The sequence below is a fragment of the Thamnophis sirtalis genome, unplaced genomic scaffold (assembly GCF_051295495.1).
Source record: "Thamnophis sirtalis isolate CommonGarterSnake01/CBP01778 unplaced genomic scaffold, rThaSir2_p1.2 scaffold_8, whole genome shotgun sequence".
In the NCBI taxonomy this organism is placed as follows: domain Eukaryota; kingdom Metazoa; phylum Chordata; class Lepidosauria; order Squamata; family Natricidae; genus Thamnophis; species Thamnophis sirtalis.
Genome location: NW_028261388.1, coordinates 39,966,519 through 39,981,345, shown reverse-complemented (window position 1 = coordinate 39,981,345; position 14,827 = coordinate 39,966,519). Strand labels below are relative to the sequence as shown.

General features: G+C 34.8%; 1 protein-coding gene across 1 annotated transcript; it reads right to left on the bottom strand.

Annotated features, from left to right (window-relative positions):
* Nucleotides 1-11,438: 11,438 nt before the first annotated feature.
* Nucleotides 11,439-12,693, bottom strand: GJA8 (gap junction protein alpha 8). The gene has a single exon (XM_014076604.2). The coding sequence runs from the start codon at nucleotides 12,690-12,692 to the stop codon at nucleotides 11,454-11,456; it is 1,239 nt and encodes a 412-aa protein (XP_013932079.1). The 5' UTR covers nucleotide 12,693; the 3' UTR covers nucleotides 11,439-11,453.
* Nucleotides 12,694-14,827: the final 2,134 nt, after the last annotated feature.

Sequence of the window (14,827 nt, the reverse complement as noted above, 5' to 3'; positions counted from 1 at the left end):
CTTATTTATCCACCACTATGGTGAAAATACTGTTAGATGTTGACACGAATATGACATCAGAAGTAGCAATATACCCAAGCTAGTGGGGCAGATGTTTCAATTCTCTGGCAGATTTCACTAATCTCAAAGTGGTTATCTTTAAGATGATCAGTTACAGAGATTTCATCACTAAATAGTTGAGCTGGAATTCACTAGAAAATGTAATGTGGTGTCTCACAGATTAGGCAAAAGCTTCAATTAATCAATGAAAGAATATGTCACTTCTAGCTCTTGTCTCATCTTTTTACCTCCTCTGATTTTTCAAAAGTTGGCTCTGCACTTATTCTATATATCTGGTGAAATTTAATCCAGAATAGTTTATGTGATAATAAATTATTAATCTGTGATATCCATAGGCATCTGTGGAATTCTATAATCAAGTCCTTTCTCCATTGATCTTTAAATAAAGATTCCATACACATGGCAACCACTGGAAGAAAGTTTCTTCCTAAGGACTTGTTTTATATCTACGCAGTCCACAAGAGACACTTAAATTTATGTGAGCCTGTTTCTAAGCATCTGATTACGTGCATTCTGACTGGCCAATTGTTACGAATACATACCAAACCCTACATGGCTTGAATAAATGCAATACTTCTATGCTAATAATATAAATGAATTGGCCAGCATGTTGTAAGTGGTTTTGCATGTTGTATCTGTTGTGTATTCAGATACTTTGAAAAGGGCCAGCAACCACTCTGCTGAGCCTAATTGGCCTAGAGGCATTAGAGGCTGTTGCTAGCTTTCAAGAAGCAGCTAGTCTCCCTGATTGGCCAAAGGTACTGCAGCAGCAGTTGCTGTGCAGTACCTGGCCTCTGATTGATTAATGAAGTTGTTACATTTCTTATAAATACTGGGGCGCGTTTTGTTCATGTTGGAATCGCTGTCACCTTACTTATGTTTAATAAAGTTCCATCTTACTGGCTATACCATGGCTCCTGTGATCCCTGCAACACCCTTCTCTAAAGTATCCATAAAAAATAGCTGAAAAATAAAATTGAAGAGTAACAACTAAATATGAATATGTTCTAATATAAAGGTTTGGGGAATGTAAGTCCCAGAATTATTAGCCACCCTTTGAATATATCTGATGACTGATTTTACAGGATGTGCTAAAACCTTGTCAAATACTTTTATTTTGTTTTGTAGCTGGTTTTGTTTATAGTATAGACTCTTATCAATAAAAACATCACTTTAAAATCCAACCTGAAATGTAATTTGCCTTTTCTTGTTTTTTTATGTAAAAATAAAAGTTATTAATGCATTGCATAGCAAAGTTAATATTGATGCCCATGGACAAAAGACTTCAGATTCATAGTAGAAAAAAATCTATCAATGGGGAAAATGAACATATTATATTATTTACATATATATAGAAACCATGGTGTGTATAGACTTTAAACATAAATGGAAAATGTATTCTGTCCTGAATAGTATTTATAATGAAAAGTGAGAAAGCAAAACAACTGGAAAACCACAAAAATTATAATTAAAAAAGAAGGTATAGGGATACTGTACTAAATGTAATAATTATGTATCTGAACAAAATAACTATGATTTTAAATCTTACAACATTTTTGAATTTAGTATACATATGTGATTCCTCAGACTCCTTTGACTTGTAAATAAACACCATTTTACCAATGAAAATGAAAGTAACTGACTTTTTGTGAGTTTTTATTTGTGTTATTGTTCTTTATTACAGTATAAATCTAGTTATGCTGTATTATTCCCATCCTAGACATAAAAACCGAGTTGGGTCAGTGGCTCACTGTCAGCCCAACTGACCTCACAGGGTTATTGTAGGGAAAAATAAGACAAAAGAAAAAGTGTTGTGTTTGTTAACCATCCTGAGTTATTTATTTAAAATAATAATAATGGCAGGTTATATAAATTGTGTATATATGTGTGTATATATATTTCTATCTATCTATCATCTATCTATCTATCTATCTATCTATCTATCTATCTATCTATCTATCTATCTATCTATCTATCTAAACATTCTATTCCAAGAAGGCAATTCATCTTGGCTATAAACTAATACAGTAAACGCGCGCGCGCGCACACACACACACTCACTCACTCACTTTTGTATTATTTAGACCTAAATGGATCTGAATAAGTTAATGACACAATTCATTCTATTAATTAAGTTGTAAATCCTATTTTTAATGCTTTTTCCCCAAGGTATTTTTACATAGAATTTAAGCTTAATTGGTTTGCAAGCTGATTTGCTTGTAGGTTTGTCATGGACATTTCCTATCCTGATCTAGACTACTAAGGTTCCTTTTTCCTAATGGGGACTTTTATGCCATAATATTTATAAATTACAAATATTGTTTTCAGCATTACTGGGCCTAAATTCACATTGATCTATTTATTTAACATATCTTTTTTTCTGTATTACTATTACTGTTAAACATTACTTTGCCTAACCTCTGGGCACTGGAGTTGCTTAAGAGACTAACATTTTGATTTCTATCACTTTTATCATACAGCTCACATTAAAATTACTGTCCATCAAGACTGAAAAGTAGAGAACTTCCATTTGGCATTGCAGAAAGATGGTGTGGATTAGCAGGGCTCCACGAAATCCAGCCGATTTCTATCCGCCAGGAGGTCCTTCAGGGTCAAAGTTACTCTGGAGGGGTGATGAAGAGAGGATGGACCCTTTGTTGATCGCGAGGAGATGGTGATTCCCTCGCTCAATCCGAAGGAACATTCCTAACCAGCTGAAGAAAGGACGGCCATTATGGCCAGACTGAGGCTGTGACAACTGGGACAAAGAAGCAGGAAGTAATGATTTTATAACAGTGTATCTGATCTGGTGAGACTTCTTTTTCTAATTTCTACCAAGGAATTAAATCCCCAAGAAAGCACTTTTGAAAAGTAGAACTCTACAGAGTAGGAAGAAGGGAATGCTCTCCCATTTCTGAAAGAATAGCTGCGAGTGAGATTTGGAGCTGGTGACAGATCCAAACAAAAGAGAATCATAATGAGAAGGAAAATCTAAAAGTAATGGGAAAGACTGGACTGGCCATTTTCAAAATGTTTTAATCTGTTTAAGATTTTTTCTTTTTTGCTTTTCTGTTTCTTGTAATTTTGAGCAACAAATTTTGAAGGAATAAAGTTTTGGATTTTTTAAAAGTTTGCTATAAAAATGGAGAGAAAGAGCCAGGGTGACACTTAATGGCTAGAAAATACATTACACTAGTGGAAAGAATAGCAAAATATTTTGACTATTACAGTTAAGAGAACAGAGACAATAGAGAATAGAGACAAAAAAGTAGCTGTTTCAAAATTGTTTTTGTCTTGTGTCTGGAGAAAGATAGTGAATACATTGAAACCCTTTGAAGCCTTGTGAATTATAAATACCCTTGATACTCTGAAACAGTGGAATAGCTTGGTTTTGCTTTAAAACCAAGTGAAGTGGCTTTTTGATTTATTAAATATTTTGGGCTATTGGATTATTGAATTTTGGGAGACTTGGTGGTCCCTTTGGATTCTAAATATCAACTGACAGAAGATAAAAAAATAACCATAGTCACAAAATGGACTGATTTTGTAATCCACTGACCCAGTGGATTACAAATACAAATAACTCTGAGAAATGGTTGGTGATTGAGAGAAATGGCCTTTAGATTGATTTCCTAGCCTACTGGGTACATGGGACACTGGTGATTGTGGGCTGTTTTGGACCGTTGTATTCTTTTTTTATTTCCCTTTCTCTTTCTTTTTTAATAACTCAACTAAATTGTCTCTCTTAATATTAGATGCTGAATTGACAAGTATTCTAAATTAAACTAGAATAGGGAAAAAAGCATCATCTACACCATCATCAGCTTTCTCTAATCCATCAAGTCAAAGATCAATAAATACCATGCTACAACAAGAGAAAATGAATACTTCTCAAATACAAATAATGCTTCAGTCTACACAGAAACCTACTGACAAAAAATCACAATGAGATGAAAAATGAGATGGGAGAGATGAAAGGAGGTATGGGAAAGATGAAGGAAAAATACACAATTTGGATGAAAGAATAGGGGATTTTCAGCAAATGATAACAAAAACTGAACAAAGGATTCAGAAAATGGAGGAGAAATCAGAACAAAAAGGAAAAAAGGTGGATGAAATAAAGACTTGACACAAGTGAATAAAGAGCTAGAAGACTCAGTGATAATGCTCAAAATGGAGAAGGCGGCTTATTATTTGTGATTTCACAATATTGAAGAAGAAAAGGGAGTTCTTCTAGAGATGATTGTTGGCAGAAGCTCTAAAGTTAAATAAGGAGGAGATGTATAACAAGGTAGATGAAATATTTAGAATACATATGAGCTATGCAAAAAGACACAAGCTCCCAAGAGAGGTGCATGTGAGATTTGTCAAAAAACCAACAAGGGATGAAGTACTTAACAAGGCAAGAGATGAACCTCTGCAAGATTGTGAAAAGTAACTTTGCAAACAGCAAAACTAACTTTCTCAGTTAAAAGCTAAGGACTATTTTGAAATGCAAAAGTGCATGTTTAGTCCATAAATAAAGAATGCAAGATAACACAAATCATACATAGTTTTTACAAAACGATTATACAATGTGTTAGGTTCCATACTAAAAATGTTGGTGCAAGTAAGTGTAGTGCATTGAAATTTGACTTACGAGCCCAATAGCAAGCTAACACTTTATCAGTTTTGCTGCCTCTTTTGCAGAACTTGCAGAAGTAAGGCCTGATATTAGGCAAAAAGGCTTAAAGTTCAGATTTGAGACCAGAAAAAATCACACACTGCATAGCAAGCAAACAGGTTTTATTTGCTCCCCAAGGAAAGATATAAAGGTACACATGAGAGATCTTACATTCCTTTTATCTGTTGAGAGCCCCAGTTCCAGCAATTAAACACCATCTACTGTATGTACTCGAATTCTGGGGTTAGCTATAGCAGAATGGTTCCTTCAGATGGAAACATAGTACATTTGACCAAGTCTGCCTGTGGTAATGCTTTGCCTAACCTTACTCATTTCTGACAAGGCTTATCATAGTTCTAATAACCAAAGCATCCCTAATAAACCTTATTAAATTCTGATGTGAGAAAAATTACAACTACTTAAAATTAGCACATTTAAATTAAGATAAATACCTGGTATCTGTGGCTCACAGACATACTGTCAGCATTATGTATCAAAGTGGATTACATGCTAATCAGCCTGTTCAAAGACTTTGATGTTGGCCAAACTATGAGTTCTTGTCCTCCTAGAGATTACAATGGTCTACTGATGAACATTCTGTATACCTGTGGTGCCTGAATAATAGTATATCATAAAAGTTCTATGGGAATAAATGAAATATAATTAAGACATGTAAGCATTATGGCTATAAATAAGTTAATTTAAGAATTGCTTGAGTTCAAATTCACTTCACTAGTTGGAAACAGTACAAAATCTAATTTCATACACTCATCATAAATCTTTCAGAAAACTGATTCTGTTCTTCACCAAAACATGAATGGCTTAATTTTATTGGTCCTTTTCCACTGGAGGAAAGAGAACTCTCCAGTGTCTGTAATCATAATGGGGAAAAAACCCTACAACCTAAAGATATCATTCTCTAAACATTGTTTACTTCACAAAATGTTGTACTTTGTTCAGTAGAAGTCAACTCCAGGAATGATTGCATTGTATAATACAGTATACAACTGATAAATTACCCATAGTCATTTCCTATATTTGAACTAATATAATTTGGCAACCATCATATTTTTATTTATATTCCTCATATGGCATCTATGGCCTTTGATACACATGATATTTGCATATTAACATATTACATATATACTTATATTTCTGTGACCCCAGAAAAACACTGATTTATGACACTGTAATTTGCAGCTCTGAACTGGTGAAATTACTTGTTGCTCCAAGGAAAAGGCCATGAAAGTAGGATTGCAGGGTTTTCTCTAGAGCTGCAGGGTGAGTCAATTCCCAGTGGCAGAAATGTCTATTCCTGTCTGCCAAGTCCTTTAATTCTTACCTCCAAACTGAAATCAAAGCCCCAGGATGCCTTGCTGTTATTCCCCATCCTCCCCAGCAATTCAAGGGGTAGCTTTGCCACTCTCCCTTTCGCAGCACAGTAAGAATGCCAAGGTTAGGAAGAAGATAGATACAGGACTGACTGAAGCACCATTTTTTTGCATTCGTCCATTGAGAACCTGAAAGGAACATTGGTCAGTCCACAAGGTTTCTTAGCACTTGGTGTCAACCATCAATGTGGAGTGAAAATGTGTCTGTGTAATGTTGGCACATATGTGTAATCATAGCACATATGTGAAGGGCAAGCAAGCATTTCTCACGTTCAGCGACACCTTTTTACATTTAATACGCATGAGTACATAAGAGCCACTGGAATTCTCAGATCAAATAGGAGCTAATCATCTCTCACTAAGTGCTATAAACAGTGCTGGGAAAGTGACTGCTAGAGTGCCTGTGTTTATTTGCTACTGCAAGTTGTCTGGTTCTACAATGCCATATACATTATGGCTCAGAGCAGGGATACCTGAAAAAAAAAATCACCTCCTCCTAAATGAGCCTACCCGTAATCTACAATTTCAGCAGAAGTCCTGCTGGATGCTCCCCACCACGAGAGGTTACACTGTGGATACAAACAGTAGGGACCTTTTTTAATAGGCTTCTTAGGTGTCCGATTCTCTTCTAGAGGAAGTCAATTTAGCCATCTCGCTACTGAGTTTCAGATATGCAGTATACATTATTTTAACTTATTTTGTCCCTTTAAATCATTTTATTTTACTGATTTGCTAGCATTGCTTTGAGGCAAGTTGAACCTGAAATATTTACAATGAAAGAAATAAAGAGCTGTACTACAGTCTTCTTGGTTTATATTCCAAGCTATCCTTTTAAAATTCATTGAAGGGTTTGCACGTACAGTTAAGATCTCTCCCCAGCAAGCAAAGATATAATCTTAGAGAAAGCTGCTTTAGTGACTTCAAGTGTCAATAATATGCAGAGATTTAAGTATCAGATTTATATGTTTGCTTATAATTACATTATACATCATAGTGAGTAGAATGTGAATTAGATCTATACAGTTGCTGTGATTACTTTCTTGTATATTAATGTTTTTTTCTTAAAATCTTCAACATTTTGCAAAAAGCAAATTAAAAACACTAAAATAATATAAAAATAATTGAGAGGAAAATAACATAAACATATTAAAAACAAAAACTATATTTTCAATAACTAATTTTAAACTCAGTACTTTAATTTTTGAACTTACTTATTGAACTACACACTTCCAGGGAAGAAATTGTGCACTGAAGACATTTTTCAGAGCTGACATTTGCCATTAAGAACAAGGAGCTGATGAATTCTTTGACCCTCTCAGACACAGAAGGAAAAAGAAAGATGTGAGATTGCCCAGGTTGCATTCCATATGGTTGCTCCTCACCAGGGGACTGCAAGGCATTGGTCTCTGGAGGGTGGTGGAACCAGGAAATTCTTGCTCCAGCCACAGCCGAAGCCTTCAAAGGACACTAAATTCAAACTTCTTTTGTTAACCACCTTCAGAAATTGCTTATAAACTGCTTTAAAGAAGTTAGACATCTTCAAATGTCAAGGCTGAAAACACATGAGTGCCTTTAATCCTTAATATTAAAAAAAATGACATTGTATCTTTAAAAGCCTTAAGAATTCAAAACTGAACAGCAAAAAGCAAGACTAAGTAATGACTATCAAAAGTCTTAAACCGATTAAGAAAAACTTGGACTATTGGATTTTAAATATTGACTGACAATAATTACAAAGAATAAATACATTTTTGTGAACAAGAAAAAATATTTTCAGTATTGGAAACAAGTAGCTTACAATGGCATTCAGGAACAGCAAAAAGACTTTGAATTAACATTGTCAGCTACATTATATTTTTATGAACACCCTGTTGCCAGATGATGTTACATCATAAAACATTACAGAAAAATATTGGGGGGGGAATCATAACTGAGGTGTTTGAGGAAAACAAAATGGGAAAGAACGTATCACTAGATGTGCAAGAAAGTTGGATGAGCCTCTAAAAATTAGGAAGGAAATAAAAATGCCAGTTGAAGACAATAATTGGAATAATGTCATCCTAATGGATTTACCAGAGAGGCTTGATAAAGTTCTGAAGAGGATAGTGATAGTTTGAATGCATTAAAGAGAAAGATTGTTTTATGTAAAAAACCATGATGATGATGATGATTAGGGTAAAGAGTTTTATATTCGCTAACTAAGAGGAGGTGAAGAGATAAAGAGGGAAATTGCTTTTTTTTGTTTTCTTTCTTTTTTTGCACTTTTTCTTTTTTAATTTTTTATTATTGTTGTACTTAAAATGTTTTGTAAAAACATTATTTTAAAAAACTTATTTATTAAGCTTATTATACAGTAATGGACAGCAAATTGTTATGAGCTTCAAATTGTCAGTACTAGTTGTTTTCTCATTTTTCAATAAAAAATGTGTCCATATCATGGATGGAACTAGTCATTTATTTTTTGATTTCCTCCTAAATATTTTTTCTCCTATTTTAATCTTTTTGTATTTTTTTAAAAAACCTGTTCAAATGATTACAAATTCATTATCAAATAAATCAGCTTGGACATCTAAGGAAAATTCAAATGTAATTTGCTGTGTTTCTTACCTGTTCCCTCACTTCCAGCTGGATGTATTATATATTATATCAGATTATTTTTTGTTGCTATTGTTGTTTAACATTCTGATGTCCTCAAACCCTTTCTGAGGCTTCCAAGTTTCAAAATTCAAGAAATAATAGATGTATTATTAATAAAAGAACAGTAGAATATTCTACTAGAAAATTTTAATAGAATAGTACTATATTTTTTTTAAAAAAATGAATCATCATTACATGTACTTAAACTTCTTTGCTTCATTTAGGAGATTCCCCTTTCTTGCTTCCAGGATTGAAATGATAAAGGATGATATCTATATATTAATAGAGTGCATTGTAATTTGGTGAGGTTTAATGTCCTGATCCCAGATCATGGGAGTGATTATGGAGAAAAATCCCTGACTTCAACTGACCTCTGAATTGGGTGCTTATGCCTTTAATCTGCTGAAAAATTCTATGGGTCCTTTCTGGGTGTGTTGGCAGTTTATGCAAAAGGGATTTTCTGAAATGGATTAAACCTCCCTTTGCATTGTTTCCGGAATGGAGAGAATTTGCTGAGCCACTAAGAGCTGAAAAAACAGAGCCAATGAAAGTGCATACCTGCACATTTCTGTTGGTATTAGTCTCCACTGCCTTAAAATGATTTGATTTGCTACACATATGCAAGTTATATTTTCACCAAACCAATAAGAGAGAGGTGTTTTTTAAGATCTCAGGATAAAAATGGACATTTTCAAGAAATCAAATTTTCTTTCTCTCTACTTAGGCACATACCTATATCTGTATCTCAGAGGATTGTGCAAAATCTTCAAAGAGGTGTTTTGCAATGTGCAGGTTGCTGAAAAAAGCATCTGTTTTGGGACTGTTAGAGCAGCTGGATTCTTTGCATAGTAGCCTTCCTAAGAAAGTGGGAAATGAGCAAGTGTTTTACTAAATCAAAAACTACTTAGTATCACTCTGCACATTGTGAATCATTTCTCTGGAAATTTTTGCTCAATCCTAGTAATCTGCTGTTAGATAAACAGATATCTTTGGCTGCCAGATAAATGTATTTCTTTTTCTGAGGAGGTTCCCAGAGCTTTTGTTTCTATCATTATCATTTTAAGACATATTTCTAGCAGAAGAGAAAGCAAGAGAGCACAGCTATCAGATGGCTGTTGAATCTTATTTTGGTATTGGAGATTGGACCTTGAAGGACATAATAATATTCTCTGTCACCTTACTGCTACTTCCTGTTCTCCCAAGTAGCAGGAAGGCTGCCAAGGAGACTCCTTTACTCTACCAAACAATAGGGTCATCTCCATGCTACTGCTGAAAACAAAATAATGAATAGTAAATCTCAGTTTGCTTCAACAAAAACATTTAAAGGGTTCTATCCAAATACATCCAACCAGCTTCATTCTGCACTGGTCCTGCATCAGTCCAAACCACTAGAATAATGACTTGAGGGCTATGCAAAATAGACCATGCAATCAGCACAGAAGGAAATATATTACTAGGACTTCAGCTTTAACATGTAGCTCTCTAGCAAAAAGCAGAATAAGGTATCATTTGGATTTTGGAATACAGTTATAACTCAAGTCTGTATTCTCAGGGTTGGTTTGTTTTTTTTACTTTCCATTTGCTAAAAATGATTTAGCTAAGGATAATTTAGCCTTCAGCTACCTATAATAAGCAAATGGCATTTTCATTATATAATACAATCTTGGACCATTAAAATTCACATTTTATCCTGGAGCTCATAATATATTACAGCTACAGGGAGGAAAATAAGATGCAGCACACTTCAATACATACTGTAAAATGCCGGTATTTTCTTCCATTTCTAATGTGATCATTAATAATCTAATAGGAAGCTATCTTTCTCCAAAAACTGGAACAGCTAAAGTGGGCAAGGTGTTACACCAGTACAGCCACTTCCCACGTGGTTGAAGATATCCATTTAACCAAGCGTTTACTACTTACTACACTGTACATTTTAGAAGAAGTCCAAATGAAATAATTTATATTTTTCACATTTGGGTTTATGTTATGTTTTTCATCTGTCCCTGTCCCATGATGAGAAACAATCAAACAAATAAATCAGCAGATCTTCAAAAAATTATTTTGATCATGCCAACAGTTTGTCTGACACAATCACCAATATTGCTCCTGTAGCTAATTAGGTTGCCTGTGAACTATGCTGAATAATAGAAGTAAACCTCATTTGTCTCCATAAGCAAACATTTTTGTACATTCACTGGGAGATGAATTAAAACCCCATTTGAAAGGTAACTGATTTATGTTCCACAACAAGGAAGGTGGAGAAAGCCCCAAGCTATCAATTTATCTCTATATATGACCATCAAAGAAATAACACCTCCCAAATGATAGAAGAAAAGGAGAGCATAAAAACAGTTGCAGTCACAGTTGTTACATTTGTTTTCCTCATTGCTTTCAGTGGTTGGGGTTTTTTTGTGTGTGTATCTTAATATTGTTATAGTGCATTTTATTTTATAGTAATGAAATCATTTCAAGTGAAGAATTCATTTCATTGTTGCATTACATGACTAACCTGATAACTAGTACCAGCATCATGAAAAACAATAATGATAAAACAGTTAACTTTCATAGTACTTTTTTCCTAGCTAAAACATTGATAAATATTAAGAAACAATATTAAAATGACCACTTTAGCATCTTGTTTCAGACATCTGAGGTGTGTATATATGTAAGTGTAGGGGGTGGACTCTTTGGCTCACTACTCATACAGTAAGGTCATCAGACCGAGCCCGACTGCTGCCTTTGCTTAATCTGCTAAGGGGTCTTGTGTCAGTTGTCACATCAGCAGATGATAGTGGCAAGTTCTGCTGTGATGGTTCTAACTCGTTCTCCATGGGCTTTTCTTCTACTTGTTTTTCTGTTGTCTCCGTTAACAGTTCTAACCTTTGTGGTTCAGCTTCCTCAGCTTCTTTCTCTTCTGATTCCTCCCCTGTTTCTCCTTTCTCCTTGTCCAGTTGGTCTATGTGTGTGTAGGAATGCAGTTGTTCATTAAATGTCCTGGAGAGGTCTTTCAGGTGTTCCATGCTAATCTTCTCTTCCATGTCATGCAATGAACTTTCTACTCCTACTTCTGTCAAAGGAAAGTAATGGAATTCTTGCTTCCCTTCCTCCTCTAGCAATTTATACCCTTTGGCTTTTTGGATAGATGAAACAGCAATAGAATGAAGGTGAGTCTCTGGCATTTCCACAGGTTGTTGTTCCGCTGGTTTTTTGAAAGCATTCAAGATTTTCTTGAGACCCAAGTGACTGATCTCTACAAGATTGAGGAAAAGGGATACTGATGCCACAGCCAACATGAACATGATAAAAACAGTCTTCTCAGTAGGCCTGGATGTAAAACAGTCTACAATGTTGGGGCAAGGCCATCTGCCACAGCGGTAGAGAGGATAGATTCGGAAGCCATACAGAAAGTATTGACCCACTATAAACCCAACTTCAAAGAGGGTCTTAAAAAAGATGTGACAGATATAAGTTCTCAGAATGGTTCCCTCAAGATGGAACTTTTTGATCCCTCTGTGGCTTGTATCCTTCAAAGAAACAGAGTTGCCGTCATCTTGGTCAAGGGGTGAGTTTTCTTCCTCTCCTTTTCTTTGCTGAGCTCTTTCAGCTTCTTTCCGTTCTTTCCTTTTCTGTTGCACCTTCACATAGTGGGCAGCATGGCCCAAATATACCAGCGAAGGAGTGGAGACAAAGATGATTTGGAGGACCCACAGACGGATATGAGAGATAGGGAAGGCCTCATCATAACACACATTCTCACAACCTGGTTGCTGAGTGTTGCAAACAAAGTCTGACTGTTCATCACCCCATACAAATTCTGCTGCAGTTCCTAAGATCAGGATTCGGAAAATGAAGAGTACCGTGAGCCACACTCTCCCAATGACAGTGGAGTGTTCATTCACCTCTTCTAAGATGTTCCCTAAAAAACTCCAATCACCCATTGCTGGCTGTTTAAAAGAAAGACAATGATTACATTGTATTATACTTTAATAGTTTAAATATATATTATCTACATGTCTTATTAGTTTCTCGTTATTTTTAACATGCTTCACATTTTCACAATCCATATTCCAATAAAAGCAAAAGCATATTTCATTCTGAACTGCACATTTTAATCCAAAGAGGCTGCTGCAAGCAAACAGCATAGCAAAGGGTACAAAGCCATGCTCTCTTCTCTTTTTTTATTTTTTGAAAAATACACTGAAACTACTCTGAAATTAGGATGCAGTAAGTTGCTAATGCCTTCTACAAAAATCTCACAATCCAGATATTTTTGGAAGACAGTTCTTGGAACTCTGCATGCTGTCTGAATAATTCTGGTTCCTATATATGAAAAGAATGCTAGGTTGGGGAAGACTAACATAAAGATGATTCTAGCCCTCACTTTTCCTGAAGGGACTCCTTTTGCTGGTTACTTCTGCTGTGTGCTGGATTTTATTGAAAGCATTTGGGTGGCAATGCCATGAATTATTTTCCTACCCATAAATTGAAATCTGACATCTGGACTTAGAAGCTTCTATTTAGAAGCTTCCATTTAGATAATGTTGGTTACTACATTGTTAATTGTTAGATAGGTATGGTTATCAATTGTAACTGTCTATAATTACAATGTTCATAAAAGCAGATGCCTCATTTAGCTCTTAATCAAGCTCTATGGTTTGGAGTCATACATTGTGCTAAGCCATGGTTTGTTCATTATGGTTGAGTTTAAATCATTAAAAAAGTACAAATTTAGTATATCCCATAATACATTAAACCAAAACCAAATAAACTACCATATGGTTTAGCACTATCTATGAAACCAACCATTGTCTTTTTAAAAAATCACAGTTATGAGCTGGCTGGGCTGGGAGTTATATGGATAGAAATCTATTAAGTTAATATATATAATAAGTAAATAAAGTTGACTTGTTACAACGTGTAAAGGTTTGAGATGTACAAGCATTTTCCATATTAAATATACAAATCCAATGGAAAATATGTAAGCTATCATTGTGCTATACTAGAGATCTGAAGAGTCTGGAAATTCTTATGTTCTGTTTGACTGAGCACTTGGCTCTGCTTTTCTAATCATTATCAATAAGGCATTCCACATATTATTCTATATGCACCATGTATAATTTGCATTATTCCTTAACAATTATTCATTTTTCAGGGTATTCATCCACAGTGCAATTCAGTTCAGAATAATTCAACCGAACATAAACCAAATATAATTACTTTCTGACAAACTTAAAATAACATCCTTTCATTAATATAATATAGAGCAATAGCCATACCACCATTTATGCCTGCAGGTCAACACATTGTACAGTTCCTTTTAACATATTTAGAAATAATCTATTACAGGGTTTTATTAGTAATAGGATCACAAGGGTTCTAAATACTTTAACCTTTTTCTGAACAATTCCTGCAACAAAATGATAGGATGCAATGGTTATGGTAAATTTCTGGCTCTTGAATTTTTTTCAAAACTGTAAATTCTTGGCCAAGTTCAAAGTGTTTTAGTAGAGAGAAAAAACATATTCTGAGAAGAGATTAATCTAATATTAATCTATATTTAAAGAAGCATCCAAGCATCTTGTCGTTTAATTAAAACAAGCCACACTTCATCCTAAGAACCAAATTACACACTTCCTATAAAAATCAAACAGCATTGAGACATAAATGTGCAAGAAAATTCTTATTTCCAAGCTTCCTTTCAAACAGGACACCTTTTCATATTCAAGCTGAATGTATGTTTCTCCAAGTGCAGAAGTTCAGAAAGAAGAAATCAGGATATTATAGATGGCTTCACTAACATGTTTCTAAATGTTAGATGCATGCTTGCAAAACAGCCTAATATCACCATGCATTCAGGTGTTTCTTTAGAACACCAATACTTTTTTTTTTAAAGGAGGAACCTAACAGTTGGCCTCTAGCTGCTGACATCCTCAGATTTCAGGAGCTGGGGTTTTTTCCAACCACCTAGGAAGAAAACAATATTGTTATGAATTTATGAAGCAGCAAACTTGCCACAGTGGAAGGATCCGCTGAAGATACGTTCTCCCGTTGTTGCTGGGTACTCTGCAGCAAA